We start from the raw sequence: 13470 nt of genomic DNA, 5'->3' as shown, positions 1-13470 counted from the left end.
ACTTTTTACAGGTTTAAAACGATAGTAAGGTTTCCCCCAGAGCAAAGGGGCAGTATTTTTTTAGCTCTGGGGACTCCCTATTTCCGGATATCTCTCCAGACAAAACAAAACGGTCCCAGACCTCCCAGACGGCACATAGACGATTTGCAGGCACAAGTCCCTGCCCCATAGAACTTACAATCTATTTTTGGTAGAAAGGTTGTATAGATCGCAGAGACGGCCACTCCAGAAAAATCCCACCAGCAAGGAAAATTAAAACCAATTTATTGGTATACATAAAAAACATGGACAAAACAGAAAGACTCTCCTCCCACGCGTTTCACACCCCCTATGGCGCTTTCTCAAAGAGTATACAGGTGAGGGAGGGGTAAACTATTTATATCTCCCACAAATAAAAAGAGACAACTGATGCCAATCAATAATTAATTGTGAAAAAACAGCAAAAACAGACACAAATGGAGACCATTAATGTTATATTGCAAAGTATATACTTAGAAATCTGCATATCTATTAAATTAGTATATATTGATCACTATGTAAGGAAATAGTGACATATCCCATAGAGAAATTTAATGTAAGTATATGTCGATCTCTAATGAAATTCAAATATAAAGAGATCTATATAACATAAACATCCAATACATCATTTGAACCTATTCATAATGAAAAAAAGTTCATGCATAATTTCGTAAAGTTGAAATAAGTGATATACATATTGTGTTAATAATATTCATTAAATACAGAACCATAAACATGTCATTAAACCAGTAATTTAGAGAAAAATCTTCTAATATCTGGACATTGGTATGAAAAGAACACTGGAATGGACGGTTATAAAGTTTGTTTTTAAAAACAATCATATAGAATCAAACAATAATGATACAGAATTATATGGAGACAAGATAAACTTGTTCAATCAATTTATGTTTTATATGACAAACCAGTGTTACTAGATGCCTGGGGCCAAATGTATCATTCGAACAGGGTCCAGACAGTTTCTGCTGGATATGGACTAACAGATACAATTAGTAAATAAGTACTATAAAATGTATCTCATTAGGAACATTGTAGTGTAGTTTGGTGACTTAGTGGTTTTAGAAGGAACATGTTTAAGTCAAGATAATATTAAGATGAAAAAGTGGAGGGAGATGTAATAGGACAAATATCCTATGTTACAAGTGGAGTATCTTAGAATATTAATATTTCCATTATAGAAAATATTTAAGGTCCCATTCAGGGTTGAGACCATTAGCCTGCGCCTATAGTGCCGGCGAGAGCGACATGACGTTGCATCAAAACAAATGCATTTCCACCATCCCGTGCGCTTATAGTTAGTGCGACGCGACGCGACGGCGTGACGGCTTGGTCGCGATCGCTGGAAGTCATCTCAATTTGATTTTTCCAGCGACCGTACCCAGACGTCGCCGTCGTGACGCCGGCACTATAAGCGTAGCTTTAGGTGTTCATTGATTGTTCGGTGTTGAGACCATTAGATATTAACGTGTGCAAAGAGAAACTCCAGTAAGCCTCTCTTTGATATAGAACAGAAGTTTTGTTCCCTTCTCGCAAATGTGACTTAACATGCTCAATTGCCACACATTTAAAGTCCTTCTGGCTGCCAGACTGACAGACACTGAAGTGTTTCGACACAGGATGTGTCTGATCTTTTTTGAATAATTAGTCTGATATGTTCCAGCACTCTATGTTTGAATGGTCTGGTAGTTAAGCCTACATATCTCATTTTACAACCACGAGCAAGCATGTAAATAACGCAAATTGAACAAACAAATCAAATCCCAGGCGCAAATAGAACAGTACAATACCAGTACCGTATATATATATATATATATATATATATATATATATATATATATATATATATATATATATATATATATATATATATATATATATATACAGTATATATATATATATATATTATATATATATATATTATATATATATATATATATTTATGGATGTGAAAACCAGTCACGTTGTCCACGTCGATGGCTGTAAACTTTTTTTCTCCAAACAGTGTTTCCTGATGCTGTTCTTCATGAAGGATGGAGTTGGGTTGCAATGGATGACGTCGCGGGTCGAGAGCTTCCTTAAACGCCGGGTTACGGAGGGTGAAGACTTCTTTTTTCTTGTTTCACACCTTCCTTGTTTCAACTTTTTCTTGTTATAACTCCACACTTAATCCAAACTGCACATGACCAAAACACCATGTCTGGCTTTGAACAGAGGCTTGTAGTGAATCCTGAGCTTGCGTGTGTTGAGCTGTATGAGTGAATTGCATTTTGATCTTGTGCAGTTTGGATTAAGTGTGGAGTTATAACAAGAAGAAGTTGAAACAAGGAGTAAAGAAAAGTGTGTGCTGCAAAGTGTCTTCCATCTACTGTAATCACCGCACATAGAAGGTTCATTTCATACATTGCCTCAACAGTCCCATATGGTATTAAAAATGTATAATTGAATTCTCATATTGAAGTAACAGCCACATCCTCACCAGTCGAAATCGTGCACATGCGTTTGCTGCAGGTCATCAGGGGGTGTGAATATTTTTCTTATCCCTTTAATATTCATCATTGAATGGGAACATAGGGTGGTCCATCCAGCTACAGAAACCAATTGCAAAAATTAATTGTGACACAGTGCCAATCAATGGGACACATAACTCTGATATATCAATAATGAAATCCCAAAAAAACTATTACCTGTCTTCCCATTAATGAAGGGACATAGTCACTAAGAATTAGATATCAATGATCACTGTATGTTATCAAATTCATTTGAATATGGCTTTTTGGCAGTAATGCATGAGAATTGCGATAGTCACAATCCCGATTTCCTAACTAACTGCAAAAATGAACATAGTCTAATGCAGGGGGGCGCAAACTTTTTTCCCTGCGCCCCCCTGCCGGCGGTCCCCTCTCTAACCCCCCTAACCCCCAATTACCCGCCCTCCGGCGTCATGACGTCACGTTGCCATAGCAACGTGACGTCACATGACCTTGCGGCGTCAAAATGTTGCCATGGCGATGCAAGAAGGAAGCCGCCGGAGTCACGGGTAAGTATGGTTTACAGAGGCCCTGCAGCTCCCCCGGCACTTAATTTAAGTGCCTTCGGGAAGCGCGCGGGGCCTCTGTAAACCCCGCGCCCCCCCGCCGGAAGTTTCGCGCCCCCCAGTTTGCGCACCGCTGGTCTAATGCAAATCACTACATTATCCTATTGCAGAGAAGTATTTCACCCTTTATACAGTACCTGATGGATTTCCAATGCATAGGCAATACAGGTTAAAATACTACACAAACACCCTCACACGCCCTATTTACCCCTCTTGCATACCACATAGGCTAGTAAGGCATTGTTTGGTAACGACTTACTTACTGCTATGGCAAACAACAAGTTAACCCCCACCTCCATCACCCCCTGGAAACCTAACCACTTCCACCACTGGAACCTTCAACCCCATCACCCACTCCTACTACCCCAACACCAACACACCTAAAACCCCCATCTATATGAAGGGCTTACAGCCCTGCTAGCCAAAGGGTGTGTTGGGGAGAGGGGGGACGGGGTAGGTAATTTGTCGTTAATTACTCATTTGCATAAGTCTCATTAAAAAGAGTGAGATATCACAGTTGTGAAAAAAAACTGTGTGTGCTGTGCACGCGCATAGTAAGTGAAACCTCTTTGTGTGTTGTCAGCAACATATAAAGTAACAATAATATTATTACTGCTTAGAGAATGACTAAATTTGATTGGCGGGTCATGTTTATTGGCAGCAGTACTGGCATCATGGATGTTGAGCGGGTGGGAGAGCTCAAAGGGGTCGGGGGTGGGAGGTGGTTCAGGGGGGAACAGGCACATCATTCTGGGGCGGTGTTCGGTGCATCACTGGGGTGTGTGTGTGTGTGCGTGCGTCAGAGGGTGCGTGTGTGTGTCAGTGTGCATGCGTGTGTTAGTGTGCGTGTGTCAGAGTGTGCGTGCATGTGTCAGTGTGTGTCAGTGTGTGCGCGTCAGTCAGTGTGTGTGTTTGTGTGCGTCAGTCAGTGTGTGTGCATGCGTCAGAGTGTGTGTGCGTGCGTCAGAGTGTGCGTGTGTGTGTTAGTGTGCGTGTCAGTGTGCGCGCCAGTCAGTGTGTGTCTGTGTGTGCGTCAGTCAGTGTATGTGTGTGTGTACGTCAGTCAGTGTGTGTGTGTGTGTGTCAGTCAGTGTGTATGTGTGTCAGTCAATGTGTGTGTGTCTCAGTGTATGTGTGATGTGTATGTCTCTCTGTCTGTGTCCTGCCCCCTCTCTCCTGACTCCCCCCAGCACCCTTGCCCTGCCCCCCAGCACCCTTGCCCTGGCCCCCTGCCCTCTTGTCCTGCCCCCCTGCACCCTTGTCCTGCCTGCCCCCCAGCACCCTTGCCCTGGCCCCCTGCACTCTTGTCCTGCCCCCTGCACTCTTGTCCTGCCCCCCTGCACCCTTGTCCTGCCCCCCAGCACCCTTGCCCTGCCCCCCAGCACCCTTGCCCTGCCCCCCAGCACCCTTGCCCTGCCCCCCAGCACCCTTGCCCTGCCCCCCAGCACCCTTGTCCTGCCCCCCAGCACCCTTGCCCTGCCCCCCAGCACCCTTGCCCTGCCCCCCAGCACCCTTGCCCTGCCCCCCAGCACCCTTGTCCTGCCCCCAGCACCCTTGTCCTGCCCCCCTGCACTCTTGTCCTGCCCCCCAGCATCCTTGTCCTGCCCCCCAGCACCCTTGTACTGCCCCTCAGCACCCTTGTCCTGCCCCCAGCCCCTTTCAGCAGTCCCCCCCCCCTGCGACATGGAGGCAGTGGTGGCGGGGGGGATAGGGGGGGTGTCTCAGGGTACACTCGGTCTCTTTATGTTTCTTGGCCTGTCACCGCCACCAACACCCCACCCCCGTGCTGTGCTGTCCTGTCATCGTTCAATCGGGTGGATCGGGGAGGGATGGGGACAGCTGAATCTCCACTCTCGGCGCCGCTTCCGCTTCAGCCTCCGACGCTGCTACGAGGGGCGGGCGACTCTGCGCATGCGCTGCCTCGCATCAACGGCCGATTGTGCGCATGCTCGCAGATAGCTTCCTGGCCTGAGGGACCCGGCGGACAAATCTGCGCATGCGCCTCAACCTGAGGGACCCGGCGGTCAAATCTGCGCATGCGCCTCAACCTCCCATGTTTGTGTGGACGTGTGGGGGGAATGGCGGCTCTCCTCCTCCGGCCCCGGCGACGCTCAGTCAGCGGGACACAGGGAAGGGGAAGCGGAGTTAGGGAGGAGAGAGGCTGAGCAGCGGCTCCTCCTTTCACAGCCGGAGGACTTGCGGGGCTTCCACCATCTAACTACACCCACACCCGCAGCACCGGAAGCTCTGCGCCAGCCATCTTGGTATACCCATGGCAGCGGACGTATGGGGTTATCGGCGGCCGTTAGGAGCTGCACCGGCAGCTGTCATCGCCGCCGCCGCCGCATGTCACAGCGGGTGCGTGGGGGAACGGTGGCCGCTAGGAGCGGCGCCGGCGGCTATTGCCGCCGCCGCCATATGTCACAGCAGGCATGTGGGGGGGGAGGGATGGGGGAGCCGTGATGTCACTTCCGTTTCACATTTGTCCCCCATCTCTCCCGTTTTACCCCATCAGAATAGGTGCCACTAAAGAAGTTTCACTTCAAAAACCCTTACCATTGCTTTAACGGTTGCGATATGGCTTTAGTGAATAGGATGATAAATACAATTGGCGTTACACCGATAACACCTAGGCCTAAGATTCTAGGGACCAATGGGAGAGGCTGATGGATTAGGAAACAGAGAAAAAACTGATATGCACATTTTATTTACAAGAATTTACAATGGGCAATAAAAATTCCAAGAGGAAATATTATATTATGCTAAATAAACCCAATTTCATTAGAAGTTTACCATTTAGGGTCCTTAGGAATCAAATGAAACCCCAATAACTGTACTTACTATTTTGCATCAACATAGCGCAGGTTTCTGTTGAGGGCAGTAATGGCTTTAATGTCTTCTGGAAGTAACTGGAAGTCAAAGAGCTAAAAAAACAAACATATACTGTATAGAAAACCAAAAGTGACAGGCAGCACCACCAATGAACAGAAATGTGGACTAATAGTGAAACCTATAAATCCCACAGACCTAAATAGTGTAGATATGGGGTTTCCTGCACTCAAAATGTAAAAAATAAGCACTGAAGAATATATTTTAATATTAATAATGAACATACATACTGTGTTGCACTTAGAGACTGTAAATAAAATGTAAAAATCATACATTTAACTGAGTTAATGTCAGGATTGCCTAGACCTCCTGCCTAGCCATAGCTTCCTTGTCCACTGGGTGTGCTGCTGTCTTCTGTTGGCTCTGGGTTCCTCTGTCTGTCTGTCTTCTTGTTGCTCCTGTCTCTGTCCTTTATAGCTTGCTTCCTGTCTGTTGCTTTTGCCTTTGCTTGCTAGTCAGACTCCTGCAGTATGCTCATGCCTGTCTTTGATCCTGACCTGTTTCCTGTACCTGTACCTGTATTTGAGTCTGCTCACAGTAAAAGCCCTTGCTAGTAATCTGGCTTGTCCCTGGTTATTCCTGCTCCCCGGTCTCAGTCCCTGCTCCCTGTTCTTAGTCCCTGTCCTGCCCCGCCTGTCCTGTTCCAGTCTCCTCGTTGCCGACCTCTGCTTGTACCTAACTTCGCTGCCTGCCGCCTGCCTCGGACCCCTGCTTGTACCTGACTTCGCTGCCTGCCGCCTGCCTTGGACCTCTGCTTGTGACCCCTACTACGCTCGTGCTGTTCCGGCCACCGAGATCCTACCCGCCACAGGAGTCTCCCGTGACAGAAAGCAAAGGCCACTTCTGGATCTCGCTGGAACAGATTCTTCTTCTGCCTGCACCCTTTCCTGCCTGCTGCAGCAGACCACATCCGCATGGTTGAAGATAAGTACTTTCGTTTCTTTTTTGGAAATCCAAGTTGGGATTTTGAAAGGTTTTTTTGTCGTTGCTGCTAAGTGTTCTGCAAGAATTATTGCGTTCATAACGAAAAAACATTTTTTCTGAGACTAGAACTGTTACTACCGACTATTGCAGCTTTCTTTGAGATGTTTATTTTTGCAAAGGTTTCTGCAGGGTTTTTTGTGCCACTTTCTCCCTGAGAAGAATTCCCTATTACAAAAAAGACCCTTCCCTGCAGTACCTGTTTTTGCCATTTTGAGACTTTCATTACCTGGACAAGAATTGTCTCTGCATTGTGGGTGGGCCACTGCAGATTTTCAGACTCACATTTCTATTTAGGACGGTTACCTTGATTTACTGCTGTTCACAGGGTCTTCATTTCAAAAGACAAAAGTGCTCCCATTATTTTGTTGCTGCATGCTTTGATTTTCTTGCATCTATAGTTTTTCATATGATTGGTTCTAAGGTTTCAGGTTTACCTGCAAGTTCCCCTAAAGTTTGTTTCTCTGCAACATATGATATCCCTACGCCTGATATCAAAGGTTTCAGATTTGACTGCAGGGTTCTCTATCTGATATTCCTATGTTCAATGTCAAAAGTTTCAGATCTAACTATAAATTTTCTCTGTATTAGTTTCCTGCTGTCTATGATATTTCTATGCCTGATATCAAAAGTTTCAGATTCAACTGCAGGTTTTCTTTGTCTGTATGATATCCCTATGCCTAATGCCTAAAGATTCAGATATAACTGCAGGTTTCTCTGTCTATGTTTTTTCCTTGCATTTATAATCTCTGTGACTGATGTTAAAGTCTTTAAGGGTCAGCTCTCCTATCTTGTGTCTCTCTGTGTCTAATATTCCTGTTGTTCATTCTAATGCTTCTGTTTTAAAAACACATTTCCTCTTTACTGGTGTCTTGGGAAGTGTGGTTTAATTATGGCTCCCACTCAAACAGTCTTGAGCAGTAAATGTGAACACAGTACCACTGATTCTTCAGAACTTCTCAAAGCAAGGAAGAAGAAGAAGAAGAAGAAGGGAGGCATTACTGTGGAAGTTGCAGAAGGAATTAAGAATGAAAATTTAACCTCAGAGTCTGCATTTGATGAAAGAGATATGCTGCAGCTTAAGGCAACTCACAGACGTAGCCCAAGAATAGTGGAAGAGAAGAAAGATGCTCCTACTCAGACGCTTCAAGCTGCACAGAAAGCGATTGATTGTCTTTATGAACGTTTAGATAAGGAGCAAGAGGCCAAGATTGCACTACAAAGCTGTCTATCTTCAGCAATTGCTAAGTGTGTTCTCCAGGAGAAAGAAAGAGAGCAGTTGGAGAGGGACAGGGTAATCCTGTCAAGTAAGCTGGAGAAGGCCTATGCTGATAATGCGCAGTACCAGAATTTCATGGCTCAAGTTGGCGCAAGACTGGAAGCCTCTGAGGAGAAGAATTGCCACTTCAACATAGAACTACGTTCTTTGAGAGAGATCTTCGAAGGATTAAATAGCAGTTTTGAAATGGTAACCCAGAAGTGCAAGAATCTCTGTGTCCAGGTCAGTGAAGGAGATAAGAAACTCCATGAATTAGGAGAAGAAGCAGTTGGCCCAGGAAAAGTTGGATATGCAGACAGCACTGCAGAATGCAGAGAGAGTGCTGCAAGAGGAACGTGTCTCCCTGGAGCGGCGCACTCAGGCAGAGAATATGCTGCAGAGTCAGCTGCGAGAACTACGTGCACATCTACAGGACGCCAAGGAGAGATGGGTGAATGCTGAAGAGAGACAGCGAGTATTGCAGGAGGAAAGTTTCCAGACTGCCTACAAGATAAAGATGCTGGAAGAGTATTTGAGTACCCAGTGTGTCCCCAAAGAACAGCATGAGGAGCTGAAGGTCACACTGAGCATAACCAGAGCCTCGCTGGAGGAGGAGAGGTCTGGGAGAGCACGGCCCGGTTCTGCCTCCAGCAGAAAGTCTCTTTCAGACTCTGGTTCCACAGAGACATCCCCTCTCAGTCCTCCTGGAGACGTGGGGGAAGTGGGCGACCTGAAGGAGTTTGTTCTGCGCCCCGCGCCACGCGGTGTCACCGTCAGATGTCGGATCAGCCGAGACAAGAAAGTGATGGACCGAGGACTGTACCCCACCTACTACATGCACCTGGAGCGGGACGAAAACCACAAGCTCTTTCTTCTCGCTGGGAGGAAGAGAAAGAAGAGTAAAACGTCCAACTACTTCATATCTATTGATCCGACCGACATGTCCCGGGAGGCGGGCAGCTTTACTGGCAAACTCCGATCCAACCTAATGGGGACCAAGTTTACAGTGTTTGACCGCGGTGTTAGCCCAGCCAGGGCTCAGGGACAGTCAGAGAATGCAGCGTCCCGGCAAGAACTGGCGGCTATTTGCTATGAAACTAACGTCCTCGGGTTTAAGGGTCCCCGGAAGATGGCGGTTCTCATTCCCGGAAAGAATTTCAATCACGAGCGCATCCCTTTCCAGCCACACAATGATTCGGAGAGCCTGCTGTCTAAATGGCAGAACAAGTGTCAGGAGAACATCATCGAGCTGCACAATAAGGCCCCCGTGTGGAATGATGACACTCAGTCTTACGTGTTCAACTTCCACGGGCGTGTCACACACGCATCTGTGAAGAACTTCCAGATTGTGCACGACAATGATCTGGAGTACCCTCTGCCCACTGACAAGCCACCAGAGGTGGGTCACCTTGAGTCGCCGTTTCATCAAGGCCTCCGGGAAGAGCCTGGAGGATCGTCCGGAGAACGCTCCTGAGAGGGGGGAGTAATGTCAGGATTGCCTAGACCTCCTGCCTAGCCATAGCTTCCTTGTCCACTGGGTGTGCTGCTGTCTTCTGTTGGCTCTGGGTTCCTCTGTCTGTCTGTCTTCTTGTTGCTCCTGTCTCTGTCCTTTATAGCTTGCTTCCTGTCTGTTGCTTTTGCCTTTGCTTGCTAGTCAGACTCCTGCAGTATGCTCATGCCTGTCTTTGATCCTGACCTGTTTCCTGTACCTGTACCTGTATTTGAGTCTGCTCACAGTAAAAGCCCTTGCTAGTAATCTGGCTTGTCCCTGGTTATTCCTGCTCCCCGGTCTCAGTCCCTGCTCCCTGTTCTTAGTCCCTGTCCTGCCCCGCCTGTCCTGTTCCAGTCTCCTCGTTGCCGACCTCTGCTTGTACCTAACTTCGCTGCCTGCCGCCTGCCTCGGACCCCTGCTTGTACCTGACTTCGCTGCCTGCCGCCTGCCTTGGACCTCTGCTTGTGACCCCTACTACGCTCGTGCTGTTCCGGCCACCGAGATCCTACCCGCCACAGGAGTCTCCCGTGACAGTTAACATGACATTCTTGCATCACACGCCAAGGAGCAAAGAGCACCATTTCTGATACATATTCTGTACTGTGTCCGCGCCTTGTCTCCTTCTTACCTGAAAGTTTTGTTTGATCCGCATGGGGTTGAAACTCTTTGCCAGGACCACAACGCCGCGCTGCAGGAAGTAACGCAGCGCTACCTGCGCGGAGGACTTTTTGTATTTTTTAGCAATTGTGTTCAACACGGGATCTTCAAGGAGAACAGGTGAATTCTGGTCAACCCTGGAAAAGAGGAATCCCCTAGTTAGAGAGTCAGCCCAACGGCTCACTTTTCGGGGACCACACATCAAAGTACAACTGTTTGTTTTTATGTTTTGTATTTGAAAAAAATAAAATGCTCAGATGTATCTACTTTAACCCATTCATTGTAAGTGGGAACCAGCAAAAACATTGCAAAGCATAGGCCCATGTTTACTAAGCAGTGTTATCCCATAAGACTTCACTTATTCAAGTGAATAGACTACACAGGACAATATTTACTAAGACGTCTTAGGCCACTTTCTGGTGTTGGAGGAGACCTTCCAACTTATTCAAGTGTCTTCTGGAACCTGCAGGTGTCTTATGGAATGGCATTGCTTACTAAATACGGGCCACCGTGTGAAAGCCCTGTTCCAAGCTGCCTCTTACCACTCCTCATCCCTGCCGGACCCCAGCATGCAGTATCCCACCAGCACGATGTCCTGGGACTTGCAGAAAGCCAGCAGTTTGCTCTGATTCAGGTAGATGTGACATTCTACCTGCAGAGGGAAGAAATATACTGCTCATGTCAGCACGTAACAGGCACAGTGCACCTTCAGCATGATAAACAACAAGAAGCAGGGGGGGGGGGAGAGACTTGGCTATGCTACTGGGCTTATTATTATTATTATTATTATTATTATCATTCTTAAATGTCTCAGACAATGTTTTTCCAGTTGACAGTTCGGTGACAGACAACAAGCATCATGGACAAGCACTATGATGTTTAGAGATTTGTGACGATATCCCAATTCCGTTTCTAAATGTTCCTTTATATTTTTTTGAGGGATCTGGATGAGGGTGAAAAGATTGTGAAATACCTTTTTCTAAGATTGCAAGAAAAAACAAAACGCAGCTTACTTTCTGTTTTTTTTTCTTTCCGTTTCTGACTTGTAATTATATATATACTAGCTGAGAGACCCGGCGTTGCCCGGGATGTGAAGCGTGAATAAGTATGTGTAAATGTTGTATTGTAAACTTGTAATGTTATGTGAATGTTATGTAATATATATAAAAATTGTATTTGTGAAAGAAAAAGAGTAGAAAGCACATGTATATGAGGGAAATTTTGTTAAGTGTATGTTAATTGTTAAGTTTGTTAGTTATGAAAATGTAATTGTTGTAAAGGCTTGTTGAAATATGTTTATGTCCATTGTTGAGAGTAGTGTATTTGATGTAATCGTGAAGTGTGTGTTGGTGAAATTGTTTGTAAAGTTCCAAATATAATTTATTTAAACGAAGACCTGAGTTAGCGTGGCGTAGGGGGTGTGTTGCTGTACACGTTTGGGGGGGGGGTGGGGGGTTGATGTCAAAGGGTGTTTGGTGGTCAGCCGTGTTAATTTAAATTTAATTGAGTGTAGTGTGTCTAGGAGCAAGGTGAAGGGGAGGTGTGTTTCCAGTGGTTAGGGTGTTGTTGGGAGTTAGGGGATTGTTGAATAGTTGTTGTGTGTGGCGTATAAGCACAGGAGTGTTGTGTGTGGATGAGGTGGTGTTGTGTGGGTGTGTGTGACTGTTGTGTGTGTGAGGTGAGTTGGGGAGGTGAGGAGCATCCCGCGATGTGGGCGTGGGGGGGGGGGGTTGATGTGTGCGTGGGGGATGTTCGGTGGGAGGGTGGGCGTGGGGGATGTGGGGTGGGAGGGTGGGGGATGTGGGCGTCGGGGATGTGGGGTGGGAGGGTGGGGGATGTGGGCGTCGGGGATGTGGGGTGGGAGGGTGGGGGATGTGGGCGTGGGGGATGTGGGGTGGGAGGGTGGGGGATGTGGGCGTGGGGTGGGAGGGTGGGGGGATGTGGGGTGGGGGGGGTGGGGGGTGGGAGGGTGGGGGATGTGGGCGTGGGGTGGGGGGATGTGGGGTGGGGGGGGTGGGGGATGGGGGGTGGGGGATGTGGGGTGGGAGGGTGGGAGGGTGGGGGATGTGGGGTGGGGGATGTGGGGTGGGAGGGTGGGAGGGTGGGGGATGTGGGGTGGGAGGGTGGGGGATGTGGGGTGGGAGGGTGGGAGGGTGGGGGATGTGGGGTGGGAGGGGGGGCGTGGGGGATGTGGGGTGGGAGGGTGGGGGATGTGGGGTGGGGGATGTGGGGTGGGGGATGTGTGTGGGCGTGGGGGATGTGGGGTGGGGGATGTGGGGGATGTGGGGTGGGGGGGTGGGGGATGTGGGCGTGGGGGATGTGGGGTGGGAGGGTGGGGGATGTGGGCGTGGGGGATGTGGGGTGGGGGATGTGGGCGTGGGGGATGTGGGGTGGGGGATGTGGGCGTGGGGGGTGGGAGGGTGGGGGATGTGGGCGTGGGGGATGTGGGGTGGGAGGGTGGGGGATGTGGGGGATGTGGGGTGGGAGGGTGGGGGATGTGGGCGTGGGGGATGTGGGGTGGGAGGGTGGGGGATGTGGGCGTGGGGGATGTGGGGTGGGAGGGTGGGGGATGTGGGGGATGTGGGGTGGGGGATGTGGGCGTGGGGGATGTGGGGTGGGGGGATGTGGGGTGGGAGGGTGGGGGATGTGGGCGTGGGGGATGTGGGGTGGGAGGGTGGGGGATGTGGGGTGGGAGGGTGGGGGATGTGCGCGTGGGGGATGTGGGCGTGGGAGGGTGGGGGATGTGGGGTGGGAGGGTGGGGGATGTGGGGTGGGAGGGTGGGGGATGTGGGCGTGGGGGATGTGGGGTGGGGGATGTGGGCGTGGGGGATGTGGGGTGGGAGGGTGGGGGATGTGGGCGTGGGGGATGTGGGGCGGGAGGGTGGGGGATGTGGGGGATGTGGGGTGGGAGGGTGGGGGATGTGGGCGTGGGGGATGTGGGGTGGGAGGGTGGGGGATGTGGGCGTGGGGGATGTGGGGTGGGGGGATGTGGGGTGGGAGGGTGGGGGATGTGGGGGATGTGGGGTGGGAGGGTGGGGGATGTGGGCGTGGGGGATGTGGGGT

General features: G+C 48.9%; 1 protein-coding gene across 1 annotated transcript in view; it reads right to left on the bottom strand.

The window, feature by feature from the left end:
• Positions 1 to 247: 247 nt before the first annotated feature.
• The window catches only part of LOC142496125 (prostaglandin-E(2) 9-reductase-like), a 35152-nt gene continuing 21929 nt past the window's right edge, over positions 248 to 13470 (bottom strand). Inside the window, exons 6-9 of the mRNA XM_075602550.1 lie at positions 10950 to 11059; positions 10379 to 10544; positions 5972 to 6054; positions 248 to 2621 (exon numbers count right to left, since the gene is read on the bottom strand). Coding sequence (XP_075458665.1) covers positions 2579 to 2621; positions 5972 to 6054; positions 10379 to 10544; positions 10950 to 11059 — 402 coding nt within the window. The 3' untranslated portion in view covers positions 248 to 2578. The remainder of the gene's footprint in view (positions 2622 to 5971; positions 6055 to 10378; positions 10545 to 10949; positions 11060 to 13470) is intronic.

Source organism: Ascaphus truei, chromosome 5, assembly GCF_040206685.1.
Source record: "Ascaphus truei isolate aAscTru1 chromosome 5, aAscTru1.hap1, whole genome shotgun sequence".
NCBI classification, from domain to species: Eukaryota; Metazoa; Chordata; class Amphibia; order Anura; family Ascaphidae; genus Ascaphus; species Ascaphus truei.
The sequence above is the reverse complement of the archived record's forward strand: the minus strand, read 5'-3'. Positions and strand labels throughout refer to the sequence as shown.